This window comes from Manis pentadactyla, chromosome 15, assembly GCF_030020395.1.
Source record: "Manis pentadactyla isolate mManPen7 chromosome 15, mManPen7.hap1, whole genome shotgun sequence".
Classification (NCBI taxonomy): Eukaryota; Metazoa; Chordata; class Mammalia; order Pholidota; family Manidae; genus Manis; species Manis pentadactyla.
Window position 1 is genome coordinate 60,664,094 of NC_080033.1, and position 12,846 is coordinate 60,676,939.

The window sequence follows — 12,846 nt, forward strand, 5'->3', positions numbered from 1 at the left end:
CACTTCCGTCTGGCGTGTCGTCACCATCCCGCGCCCTGCCGAGGTCGTTCTTCGGCGTCACCTCGTCTCTGGGTGTAGCATTTCTCTTATCTCCATTTCACAAGTAAGGAAATTGAGGTTTAGAGAAGTTCATTTTCCCAAGATCATATGGCCTAATATGTGGTAAATCTGGGATTTGAATTCAGGGCAACCCAATTCCAGAAAACCCTGGGCGACAAAACCATAAACCGAGGCGGGAGGGGCTGCCTGTCTTGGGATCTGGGACTTGACCGGCACCTTCTAGTCGAAAGGGCGAACCAGCCAGTCAGCGGAAGACACTAGCCCTCCCAGGGCCCTTTCTTACTGGCATTTAGGCCTGAATCCGGCTGAGACGCTGACAGGGTGAATTTGAACTGCGTCTTGTGTGGAATGGCCTGAACACATGATGGTTCCATCTCTGTCACTCAACTGTGAGCCCCATGTTTTGCTCACCTTTGGCTTCCCAGCAGGGGCACAATAAAAAATGTAGGATTAAGCTTATTACACTGATGGACAGTGACTGCAATGAGGTGTGGGGGGGACCCGGTAATATGGGTAAATGTAGTAACCATATTGTTTTTCATGTGAAACCTTCATAAGAGTGTATATCAATAATACCTTTAAAAATGTACGATTAGGGAGTGAACGAATCAAAAGAGTTAGCAATCGGCAAATAGCCATCATGCCAGGTTCTGTGGCGTTATCATTCGTCTGAATGGGTGCAGGGGCTCACAGTGCTTGCGCTTCCAGTGGGACCAGGCATGATAGGATGACGATTGCTCTCAAAACTACAGCTCCTTCTCCCCGGTGGTGATGCCACTAACTAAGGGAAGCAACAGGAGGGAGGGGCTGGGAAAGAGGAGTGCTGTAAGGATTCAGAAAGATAACTTAGAAATAATGGCAGGGACCAGACCAAGTTTGCATTTGACCCACAAAGATCAAATGGCTAATTTATAAGAAAAAAATTTTTTTAATTGCATGAAAATGTATGGCACAGAGAAGACAAGTAGTGACTCTATAGCATCTTACTATGCTGATGGACAGTGACTGTAATGGGGTATGTGGTGGGGACTTGATACTGGGGGGAACCTAGTAACCACATGTTGCTCTTGTGATTGTATATTAATACCAAAACTAAAACAATGCACGAAAAAGTGATAGGATAATTTTTCAAAACTTTTAATTTTGGTATCATTAATGTACAATTACATGAGCAACATTAGCATAGTTTTTAAAGAAAATATGTAAAACATATTCCTTTTTCATTTGTTAATACACATGAACAGAGCAGATTTCTCTGTGCAGCACATCCTGCTGACAGCTAGGAATTCAGTGATTATTGATTTAGACCTACTTCCTACCCTTAGTGGCAAATACAGCCCAGCAGTTAAGAAGGTGGGCTCTAGAGTCAGGCTGCAGAGCCATGAAGCCTGCCTTGCTACTTGCTAGCTCTATATTGTAGGACAAATTATCTAACCTCTCTGTGCCTGTTTTCTCATCTGTAAAACGAATCAACACATTTGTCATAGGAGTAGGTAAAGTTCATTTATTTAAGTTAATCCACTTATCAAAGTGAATCCATGAAGACCTTTAGAAGGTTGCTGACACAATAATGTGGAAAAGGGAGGGCAGTAGGGGAGATTACACAGGGGAATGAAGCACACCTTCCTGAAGAAGTGATTTTTACCAGTGAAATACGAAGGACTAGGAAGACCGAAAGAGAAGAAAGGGAAGGACTAGGAGAAGAGTTCCAAACAGAGATCTAACCATGGTAGCTGCTGTACCTGGTTCACAAGTTATTTGCAAGCAACTTGGTGGAGGGACCAGGTTTCCCCTCGGGCCCCTCCCTGCACAGGGTATCCAAGTCTCCCATGCTCTGCTGGAGAGGAAGATTTCAAGAGATCAGGACTTGGCCTCACTTGTGGAGTATAACAAACGAAGCAAAACTGAAGGAACAAAATAGCAGCAGACTCAGAGACTCCAAGAAGGGACTAGTGGTTACCAAAGAGGAGGGGTGTGGGAGGGTGGGTCGGGAGGCAGGGAGAAGGGGATTGAGGGGTATTATGTTTAGTATACATGGTGTGGGAGATCACGGGGAGAACAGTGTAGCACAGAGAAGGCACATAGTGAATCTGTGGCATCTTACTACACTGATGGACAGTGGCTACATTGGGGTATGGGTGGGGACTTGATAATATGGGTAAATGTAGTAACCACTGTTTTTTCACGTGAAACCTTCATAAGAGTGTATATCAATAATACCTTAAAAAAAAAAAAAGATCAGGACTTGGAATAGCCGACTGGCTACAGGTGATGCCCTGGAGTGGAGCAAAGGCAGTGACCTCTGAACTTCCACTCTGCTCCCTGACCACCTGCAGCGTCAGGTTCCTGTTATTACTTACCTTCTGTCTTTCCCCACACCCATCTTAGCTAGAACCCTGGAGGAAATTTCACCTTACCTTTCAGTCCTAGCAGTTTCTTTGAATTTTTGTTCTCCTTCACAGTGGGTTGGGGGAGGAAATATGGTCTCAGATGAGAAATCGGGGAGGGATGTGCACAGGATCACCAACTTCTCTGAGACATAGCCCAGCACAAGAGCTAATATCAAACACAGTGGAGGTGGAGCAGAGTACATGGGGGAAAGTAAAGCAAGTGAGGCTGGGAGTGGAGCTGACGCCTGGTCTGGAGAGCCTAACCCACACCGTGTTGCCCAGTCTGCACTTAAGGAAAAAGGAAGGGGGGGTGATATGGGAGCAGAGTGGGATAAGCAGTCTCATGTTAAATGATCACACTGGTAGCTGTGTGACAAATGACCTGCAGAAATACCTGACTGGAGGCAGGAGCACCTATTAGGAAGCTAGACCAATGACAATGGGGATCTAGATCAGAGTGAATTCAAGAAATAGTAGATTGAACCATGTGAAGTGCTGCTTTTGTAGGTCAACAAAGGTCAAGAGGTGGCATTTGGTTCAACCCAATAGAACGTATAATTAATAGCTGTTGTGGATTAAAAATGGCCACAGACATCTTAAGCTCCTCTCATCAGGAGATGTTTTATTTCCCCACCCATGGAATCTGGGCTGGCCTTGTAATTTGCTCTGACTAAAAGAATGTGACAGAAGTGCATTAGGGGAGTTCTGAGCCAAGACTTCAAGAAAACTTACAGCTTCTACTCTCTTCTATTGGAACCCAGAGACTGCCTAGCATGCTGTGCAGATGAAAGATATGTGGAGGAACCAGCTGTCTCAGCTGAGCCCAGACACCAGCCGGGAGGATGCAGCTGCATGAGTGAGCTGGAGAGACCAACAGCTACCCAGGCAACCATCAGAATGGTGAAAAAGACAAGTCATTTTAAGCCACTGTTTTGGGGTGATTTGTTAACAGCAATGGATAATAGATACAAAAGGACTTGATTATTGGTTGGGAAGCAGGGGGAGAGAATTCACAATGAACCCAGGTTTCTGGCTTGAGCCACAGACAACTGTAGTGCCATGAGGTAGGTAGAGGAAGAGTGAAGGGCAGAACGTGGGCTTGTTGGAGTAGTGGTGTTCAGTGGTAGTACGAGATGATGGGTTCAGTTTTGGATATGTTGATTCAGGATTGCTTGAAGACATCCCAAATCCAAGTGTCGTGTGGCCAATTATTTCTTTGACCCTGGACTTCAAGAATTGAGTCTTGGTAGGTATAGATTTGGGAGTCTCCTGCAGAAAGAAAAGAAAGCCATAGGAGTGAACAACATTGTGCATGGTAGAGAACAGGGAAGAAATGGCCCCAAAGACAAAGCTGTTGAGGAACAATCAGTCACATGTAATAGGTGAATAAAGAAGCCTGCCAAGGAGACTGAGAAGTAGCCAGAAAGAAGAAAAACAGTAGTCCCAGGAGAGGGGTTAGGGGGATTGTCCAGTGTTAAACACTACTGAGTTAAGTATGGTAAGTAAAAAGTGTTTTTTGATTAGCAACATATAGGTCATTGTTGTGCTTGGATAAAGGAATGTGGAGGAATGGGGGCAGAAGTCAGGCTGCAGCAGGATACGGACTGGGACTCAGTGTGTAGGAGCAAATTCTACAAGATTTTTGGCCATCAAGGAGAAATGTTAAGGCTGGAGAAGGATGAGGAATAGAGGGAGGCTGGAGTTTTACAATATGAAAAAGATATGAACATGTTAAATATCAAGAGCAAGAGTTAATAGGTGAACCTTGAGGACAGGGTGGTAAGTGAAATAAGCCAGTCACAAAAAGACAAATACTGTGTGATCTGATAAGAAGCAATTAAGAACAGTCAAAGTCATAGAGACAGAAAGTAGGACTGTGGTTGCCAGGGGCTAAGGGGAGTTAGGTCATGTGGAATTATTGTTTATTGGGTATAGGATTTGCTTTGCAAGATGAAGTTATGGAGATGGATGGTGGTGATGGTTGCACAACATTCTCAATTTAATACCACTTTACACTTAAAAATGGTTAAGATGGTAAATTTTGTTATGTTTTTCTACACACAGAAGCACTGGAAAAGTTGGTGGGGGGAAACCAGCTAATGGGGTAGGAGAGGTCCAAAACGAGGGAGAGTAAGTCCAAGAGAGGATTTGATGGCGCAAGTCCTTTAAAAGCCACAGGAGGGGGAACTTGGAACCCTGGTAGAGAAATTTAGATATTAGAGATATTTCTCCCATTGTAACAGGATGGAGAAGGAAGGATAGGTGTGCCTGAAGGTCTGGTGGCAGAAGGTTGAAGGAGTTTCCTTGTTTGGCCGTTTACTTGGAACAGGGAAATTATTTACTGAAGCTGAGGTGGACAGTGCTGTTGGAAGTGTGAGGGGAGTAGAACTCTTGCGATGGTCACTGGACCGAGATGGGAAGCTAACCAGAAAGGACTAGTGACCCGTGAAGCTGGAGGTGCTCTGGCTTTCCCCAAAGTTGTCCCCTCTGTCGAAATTAAATACGAAATCAGATGAATAGACAATAATCTGCTCCTTGTTTTAGAAATGAACAAATCAATGCTAAAACACTGGGACCTGTTGTTATTAAACCTGGACTGAAATGGCATGGGTTTATTGGGACAATTTTTGTGCAATTAGAAGCTGCTGGTGTCTGAGAGGAACACAGACCAGAGAACAATACTTAGCACACTTGGCTGCACACATGACCAAGGGCCGACTCATGTCCTTTCAAGTCTAACTATGGGGATGTTTGCTCTAAAGGATAAGCTAATTTAAGATTACCAGGCTTTTCTCCAATTGGAGAGTTCCAAGGATTCTGAAAGCATATGGATGAAAATAGAACAGTTGTAAAGGGTCACTAAATGTGTACTAGTACTTGCAGGGGGGGATTCTGTCTCAACTAGTACTTCCAAGAGGGTCCCATTCTCCCCCCACCCCCACACCCTCCCTGTCCTTCTTCTGCACAAAGCTGACTGTAATCTCAGGCTGTAGAGCTGTATAAAGGAAAGATCTGCTACCGACCACCTCTGCCTATGAGATTTTGCTAAAGCAGAGGCCTAAGTATCTTATCTGAGCAGCCATTCTCAGTCCTTTCTTTTTCTTCATCCTCTTTTCTTCCATCTACTCCTATCCCCCACTTGACAAATTAGAACTGATATGGAGAAGCCACTTGCTCTGCTGAATGTTAATGCCAGAACAGTTCCTAAGCCAAGGCAGCAGCACCCGACAGCAGGTGATGGAGAGAGAGGGGGCATAAGGTAGGAGTGTGACCAGCACCCTCCAAGCAGCTTCCCACCTCTAGCTTCCCATGAGGTATGATGATCTGGAGAAGCCCTGACCCAGATCAGGATTAGGAAAGCAGAGTGTGGAGCCTCCTAGCATCGACTCCTCAGGTCCCCTTACCTCTAGTGTGCCATGATTGGAAGATGCTGCTGTCTGACTCAGTCAACAGAATAAGGAACGTTTATTCTCATGCAGAAGAGCAAAGTCAGGTAAAACTGCAAGGGGCTCCTAAGACTCTGATAGCTGCGTCTAGGACCAAGAGAAACCTGCAGATGGCCTCTGAGATCTACGTCTCGGCTGGTGTTGGTGGAGGAGGGCCAGTCCCTTCTCGCAAAGGTGATGGGCCTGACATCATAGGTGCTGTGTACAAGACTCAACCCTGATGCCATCTATTCTTCCCAAACCTCTTTGGGTTTCTCCCCAGAAGTATTTTGCATAGTGCATTTAATGTTTAAGAGCCTCGTATCCTTTTTGGAATAACAATAAGGTATAAAAGCCCACCATTCCTCCTCTGTAACATCCTTCCAGTCCATTCCTTCTTTTGTGTTCTCAGTACAACCAATGACTTCCTGGCGCTTGCCGTGTGATGGGACTGATGCAGTGACCTGGTTTCTCAGGTGCCTGCCCTTTCCAGCTCCAGTATATCCTATATACCTCCCCACCTTCCCCCCATTTCATCACCTCTTTTCTATGATTTAAGAATATGATAATTTACCACTAAGTCCAAATACTGTTCAATCAAATTTTCATTTTCTACTTAACAAGACTTTTCTCTATGCATATGGGCAGGCTGCTCTCCTCACTACCCTTTCAGTACACTGTGCCTGTCCTGGTGAAGTTGCTCCCTCTTAATAGGCCTTCCCTTGCTGAGGGCACTCTTCATGTCACTTGGAATCCCATTTGTCTCTCAGAAAACAAACTGCGCTCCACTGAATGCCAATGACACTCCTTCCCAAGAAATATTCTTCATGTTAACAAACGAGATGGAACAACAAAGGGAGAAGACCTATTTCCAAGCCCTATTTTTATTCCTTTCCTAGGATTAGAGAAACAGAATACAGGGACTTTGTTTTTACTGACATCTACCTTCTAAATTGTTAGCCAGTGTCTTCTGGTTTATCAGCAGGAAAAAAGGAATGTGAGGAGCCGTCTGGCAATTGAGCAGTACCCTTCGCCTGGGAGACATCCCAAGTGCTCCTGTTAGAGCAACAGCAACTCTGAAATGGAATAGTAGGAGCAGGTGATGACTAGCCTACGGAAGAATGTGTGTCTTCACTTAGGCACAGTAACATGAACACTTCATAATAAAGTTCCATTAATGTCAATAAAGCATACATCAATTAATTCATTCTTATATTTATAGCCAATGAAACGACACTCAAAAAAAGTGCATCAAATCCATTGTTTATGGATAATGAACATATCCAGAATCTGCCACTGAACCAAAATCTCCTTTTCCCAAGTGAGTTTCTGTGTTCTGGGACATAGTTTTTCATTCCATACATAGGAATTTACTAAAAACAGTAAAAAACTCTGGGGACTGAAACACCAAGGACTCAATTTCAACACATTTTCCCATCGTTGATGTCTCAAGACTGTATAAGGTCACTGAGGAGGCTGTGGACCACTGCACCAAGCACTGGCAGGAATGAATATGAACTGTGAAGGAAAATGGATTGCAGTCACTGGGGTGACATTCCAGAGCCATCCATAACAGTAAGTCTTACCTCTTTAAAAGACATATACTCCCAACAGGAAAATGCATTTCAACTCAAAATATTGTATAAACATTAGATTCCCTGAAAGCTATCCAGTAAATTCTGAAGTGTCCAAGCCACCAGATTAAGAACTGTTGATCTAGATTCCTACCAGACACCCAGTTATTCCTACTATGGAAAAGTCTAAAGCACATTCCTTCCCATTTTCCTGCTCAGATTTAAGGCTACTCAGTGGACAGGTTCTACATGTGAGAAGTGGGGGTGCAGTCAGCCTGCAGCCTTATGGGTAGCCTGTACTCCTATGTTGTGTGTTCCTAGTTATTTCAGGACTGGCCCACAGCACTCCAGGGGAGTGGGAGGCATAAAATGTCTTCAGTTCTTACAAGACTCCCAGTGAGATCATAGTTGGCTAGAAGCATAGAGAGGACTGCACAGTTAAGTGCCCACTGGGGATATGTGGTAGGACTGGCAGTCTGTCTGTCTCTGCAGCACCCCTGTCAGATTAAGGAAACCACCTGGAGGCTGGCGTTGGTCCCTGTTCTTCCCAGGAGACAAGCTGGCCTAAAACCCAGGAGTGCCTAGAAGAAAAGTCTGGGATTGGAATAGTTCTCATGACAGAAAATTCCCCTTCTGGGCCTGGTCCTAGATCAAGCAGCCATTCTGTATCAAGGTCAAAGAGCTGAAGAGAACTCCTTTTGGCTGGGGTTTCATTTTCATCTCAGCTTTGCTCTGTCACTCTGTGGGTACCCACACCCTTGGCCAGGTATGAGGAAGTGTCCACTATAATTATTTGCTTTTGAATATTCTGCACAAAGATGCCAAGTGAGGATGAAGCAAAGGCCTTGGCGGTTACTCTTGCCTTAGAAAGATGAATGGCTTTGGTCCATCTAGTCCCTTGGTAGCACCTGTTTGTCTTCCAAGCACAGACAGACGTTCAGAGTCTCTTTACTGTCAAGATGCCAAATATCTGAAAGCCATCCCAGCTCTGACAAAACTTGCCTTTTGGGATCTGGAGACAAAGCAAGGATTTTGTGATTATTGTTGATCACTTTAGAGGCTCCCTTGAGGCTGGCCATTAATGACTTGAAACCACAATTTTCACTGAGGACCCAAACCTTAGATCAACATTTATTTCCCTGGGACTACTAAGGGGTCAAAGTGATGTTCAGGATGTAAAAAAAGATGACACAAGTACCTATGAAATCAGGTTCTGTGGCAGGCTAGGGCCACCACCAGTTCTCCAGCATGACTTTCCGCAGGACTTGCTCAAGCACAAGCAAGGGATCCACCAGTAGAGATGTGTACGAAACAGAGACCGCACCTGCTGTAAAAACGGGTCTTGGTCCTGCCACACAAACCTGCACACACCGAAGGTCCCAGATGGACATTTTGCTCCATGCTTAGCAAGTCCTTTCCTGCTGTGGGTATCAGCACAGAGCAGGCTGACGACACTCAGATGAGCTGTCCCACAAATCCACAGCAGCACAGGCCTCATGCCATATTCTAGACACCATGGCTGGCTTATCCACCTCTCCTACTTGGGGCCCCTCTCTGCACCCTCTTCACCTCTGTCACTTCCACAAGGACTGGAGGTGGCCTGAACACTCCTAGCCATAGAACAGGCAGGGGCTGCTGAAAGTATCCCGAGCAAGGGATTAGCCACAGCTTCTAGATGGGGAAAACACTGGCCAAAAAAAAAGACGGATTTCGAAAATGAAAAATTTATGTGTATTCACGCCTAATCTTCAAAAGTTGTGTAAACAATGTTTTCTACCATCCCCCATTATTTGCACAATTTTTGTCAAGTCCAAACGTAATTTAGAACGAGGTAGGTAGTTCCTCTCTACTCGGGCCTCCACCCTCGTGGGGACCGTTGAGGCCTGTGTCGCGAGAGCACAAGGCTCCAGGGCAGCAGGGGCGCAGGGACACCAGAGACTGGCGGAGCTGCTCAGTTGGCGATTTTCTCAATCTCGTCCAAGTCATCCGTGTCCAATCTTTCTATTTTCTTATCTGGGGAAAAGAGAGAGTTCAAAGAGTGAGCAACACGGGCCACGTGCAGACACAGCCCTAGGGAAGGAAGGCGGCTGGGACAGGAGATACACAGCTCTCCGCCCTGCCCAGGAACACGCCGGGCCTCTGGCCCCACCGATCCTTCCTTTACCCCAGAGACTTCTGCTGCCTCAGCGAGGGTCAGAGCTGCAGGCGCCCCCAGCCTGGCCAAGGGGGGACCGTCCGTCAAGTCCCTGACCTTGAACTCTCCAGGTGTGCTCTGTGAGAACTTCCCCAGTGCAGGGAAGGAGGGGAAGGTGCACAGGGTCAAAGGTCTTTCTGGGGCCCAGGGGAAAACTTAACGCTTCCTGCACTTTCCCTTGGCCCTGCCCTGTAAGGAGAGGGCCCCAGCGGGCACACTCCCAGGGACTCACTGAAATGCTCCTGGATTCTGTTCAGGATGTTCATGCTGTGCTTGCTGTCCACCATGTTCACTGCCAGCCCCCTCTTGCCAAAGCGGCCCGTGCGCCCAATCCGATGCAGGTAGGTCTCGTTGTCTGGGTTCCCGTCCTTGTCCACGGGAAGGTCAAAGTTGATGACGACAGACACCTGTTCAACATCGATACCTGCAGAAGGAGAGTGCGGACGGGACACACAAGTCACTGTCACCCCGAGTCAGGCCCACGTGCCACCAACTTCAGGTGGCAGGAACTGGGACCTGGGGACAAGGGGCACATAGTGGAACCCAGAGGAAAGCAGCAGAACTTTGGCAGGCGCTAGCAAAATTATGAAGTCAGTAAGAGCCTCTGCTGGACGCAAGCATTGGAGATGCAGCTGAAACCTCACTGGGCGCCCCACGAGGAGCAGGCGCCCTTCTGAACGGTCAGATGCCTGTGCGTTCCTTCCACCAGGTCAGGACTCCGGGCTTTGTGGGCGTTCTCGTCAGCGAGGGAGAGGAATGTCCAATCTCGCCTAGAGAGGAATGTCACCACGAGCCCCACCCCATCTCCCCAGGCCATCTGAGTGGCCGGTGTGGGAGGATTTCTCTTGCTACCCAGAGCCTGGGGACAGGACACGCTCTCTGCTCACCGCGGGCGCACACGTTGGTGGTCACCAGAACTTTCTCTTTGCCCTCGCGGAAGCGCTCAATCACTGCAGCCCTCTGCTCCACCATCATTTCTCCGCTCAGCAGAGCCACCTGGTGGCCTTCTTTTGAGAGCTCTGCTGCCAGCCAACTGGCTGTTTTGCGGGTCTGGAGTGAAAATAATTGGTTTAAATGAAGATACCTGTAAAAAAATTAAAAAAAGCAAACATCTGCAAAAAAGTGGCTTGTCGCCATTAAAAGACATGAAGGCCCTGCTGAGTTCAGTAGGCAGGTTAGGCTTACCAATGTCTCAAAACAGAATTCAAGCCATGTGACTTTTTTTTGGATGAATTACTTAAATGATCTTAGTGTTCAGCTAGGAAGATATGGTTTGAACCAAAGATCTTCATTCCTAAACAGTCTATATTCTTAATGTTTTAAAATTATTTCACTGAATGTTCTTTGGAGATTTTTCCAAGTTATGTCTAAGAAGTGGGACCAAAGAAGGTTCAATTCTTCAGTCTTTCCCTTATAACTCATTACAATTTGAGGAGAATAAACCATGGGGCAAGTGGAGGTGGTTCATCATTTCCTTTCTGTTAGAGGGGACCTGGTCCTCAGCGTGAAGGTGGGGGTGGGGGTGGGCAGCTCCATCCAGGGCCACCCCTACCCCAAAGGGCCAGCTGCCACCGCCACCACTCACATGGCAGAAGATCATGGCTTGAGCAATGGTGATGGCCCCGTACAGGTTACACAAGGCCTGGAACTTCTCATCCCTGTTATTGCACAGGACGTAATACTGCTTGATGGTGTCCAAGGTCTCCTCCTCGCGCTTCAGTTTGATGATGTTTGGGTCTGGGACCACTTTCTGGGCAAAATTCCATACCGAGTCTTCAAAGGTGGCGGAGAAAAGTAGCATCTGGCAGTTCCTGGGCAGCATCCTGTGATGGAAGACCCAGGTACCTGGCATGACCCCGAGGCTTTCCCTGGGAGGGCCCAACCCAGCTTCCCTGGCTTAGATGGCCTACGTCCCCAGGGAAGGCGCAAAGGGGAGAAGTGCAGGGAGGCAGAAGCAGACACGGGGCAGGGACAGGCGCCAGTAGAGTCTTGAGGTCTATTTCCTCCACTGGAGGCCGGTGTCGACACAGAAATGGCCCACTGAACAAATGATTCTGCAGGTTCTGAAAGCCAAGAACCCAGCAGGAGGGAGAAGAGGCCCTGGATACAGCAGGAGGAGACACAGAGAACAGGATGTGTACGTGCGGCCCAGGAGGCTGAGAGGTCCTCCTGGCCCCGCAGCTCCTACCTCTGGATGCGGATGCTCTGATCCTGGTGGCCCTGAGTAGCTATCATCACGTCAGCCTCATCCAGGACGAACACCTTGATCTTCCTGGGGTCGATGAACTTGAGCTTGGCGCACCAGTCTAGGACGGTCCCAGGGGTGCCAATGACAATGTGCTCACTGATCTTCTGGCCTCTTTCCACTGTGGAGACAAGATGTGTTTGGTGGGTATGTCCATGGTAAAGCCAGCTTTCCTCTTGAGAAATTCTAAAGCTATGATGTCTTTTAATGCAAGGTCTAATGCAATTGTTTTGATGTCTGCATTAATATATATTTTAAGGAAAGGTTAGGGTATTACTATAGTATTAATGGACATAAAGAAATTGGACAATGATGCTGAGAAAACATAGTGAACATATAAACAATGAGGTGAAAACCTCTTCAGTGACATTCTTTTTCATTCTCTATAATCATCTAATTCTCTTTCAAGAATCTGTTACCTTTATTTTTCTCTGTCAGTATCACACCCCTGTCCACTCTGCTCCTCAGCTGCCCTGACATCTACATCAAACAAGTCAGTTGCCCTTATGCTCCCACTGCCCAGGACAGTAAATAGGATTCATTATGACAGGTTTTGTCTTGTCAAAAACACAAACTACCTTCCCCAGACAAGGGCTGATGGACCTTGGCATATTCTTGATCCTGTGCAGTCTAAAACTGTTAAGAAATTGGCTTTTCATTTTGAATCAGATGATACTTTGAGATCTAAGTTTTAGTCCTTTAATTACAACTTTGACCAGACACACACAAGCTCCCTCTAGTTATAGCCAAAATTTTGCCCATATATGAATGTTGAGTCAATTCAAAGCCAACAAACACTGCTTTTGCTTGTGTTAAACAAACGTTACTGCCCCCCTTAATCTTTGCCATTCTAACTCAAATCCAAACTAATATTTTAATTGTCTTATGATCATCTTCTAAATTTTATTATCTTATTTTTTCTCTTTAGAGGTGATTTAAAAAGGCGTTAGGACATTAT

The 12,846-nt window shown here is 46.5% G+C and overlaps 1 protein-coding gene and 1 long non-coding RNA gene across 5 annotated transcripts in view; one reads left to right on the forward strand and one right to left on the reverse strand.

The window, feature by feature from the left end:
• The first annotated feature begins 4 nt into the window (after positions 1-4).
• On the forward strand, positions 5-7,063 carry LOC118932964 (uncharacterized). The gene is made up of 3 exons (XR_008994130.1): positions 5-103; positions 3,212-3,350; positions 6,858-7,063. It is a non-coding gene; the product is annotated as an uncharacterized LOC118932964 (long non-coding RNA).
• A 2,094-nt stretch (positions 7,064-9,157) lies between these two features.
• LOC118932961 (ATP-dependent RNA helicase DDX19B) overlaps positions 9,158-12,846 on the reverse strand; it is a 29,287-nt gene continuing 25,598 nt past the window's right edge. For all 4 annotated transcript variants that reach the window (XM_036926888.2, XM_057493207.1, XM_036926890.2 and 1 more), the window contains 5 exons: positions 11,832-12,009; positions 11,229-11,466; positions 10,531-10,693; positions 9,876-10,067; positions 9,158-9,462 (listed from right to left, as the gene is read on the reverse strand). In XM_036926888.2, coding sequence (XP_036782783.1) covers positions 9,401-9,462; positions 9,876-10,067; positions 10,531-10,693; positions 11,229-11,466; positions 11,832-12,009 — 833 coding nt within the window. In that variant the 3' untranslated portion in view covers positions 9,158-9,400. The remainder of the gene's footprint in view (positions 9,463-9,875; positions 10,068-10,530; positions 10,694-11,228; positions 11,467-11,831; positions 12,010-12,846) is intronic.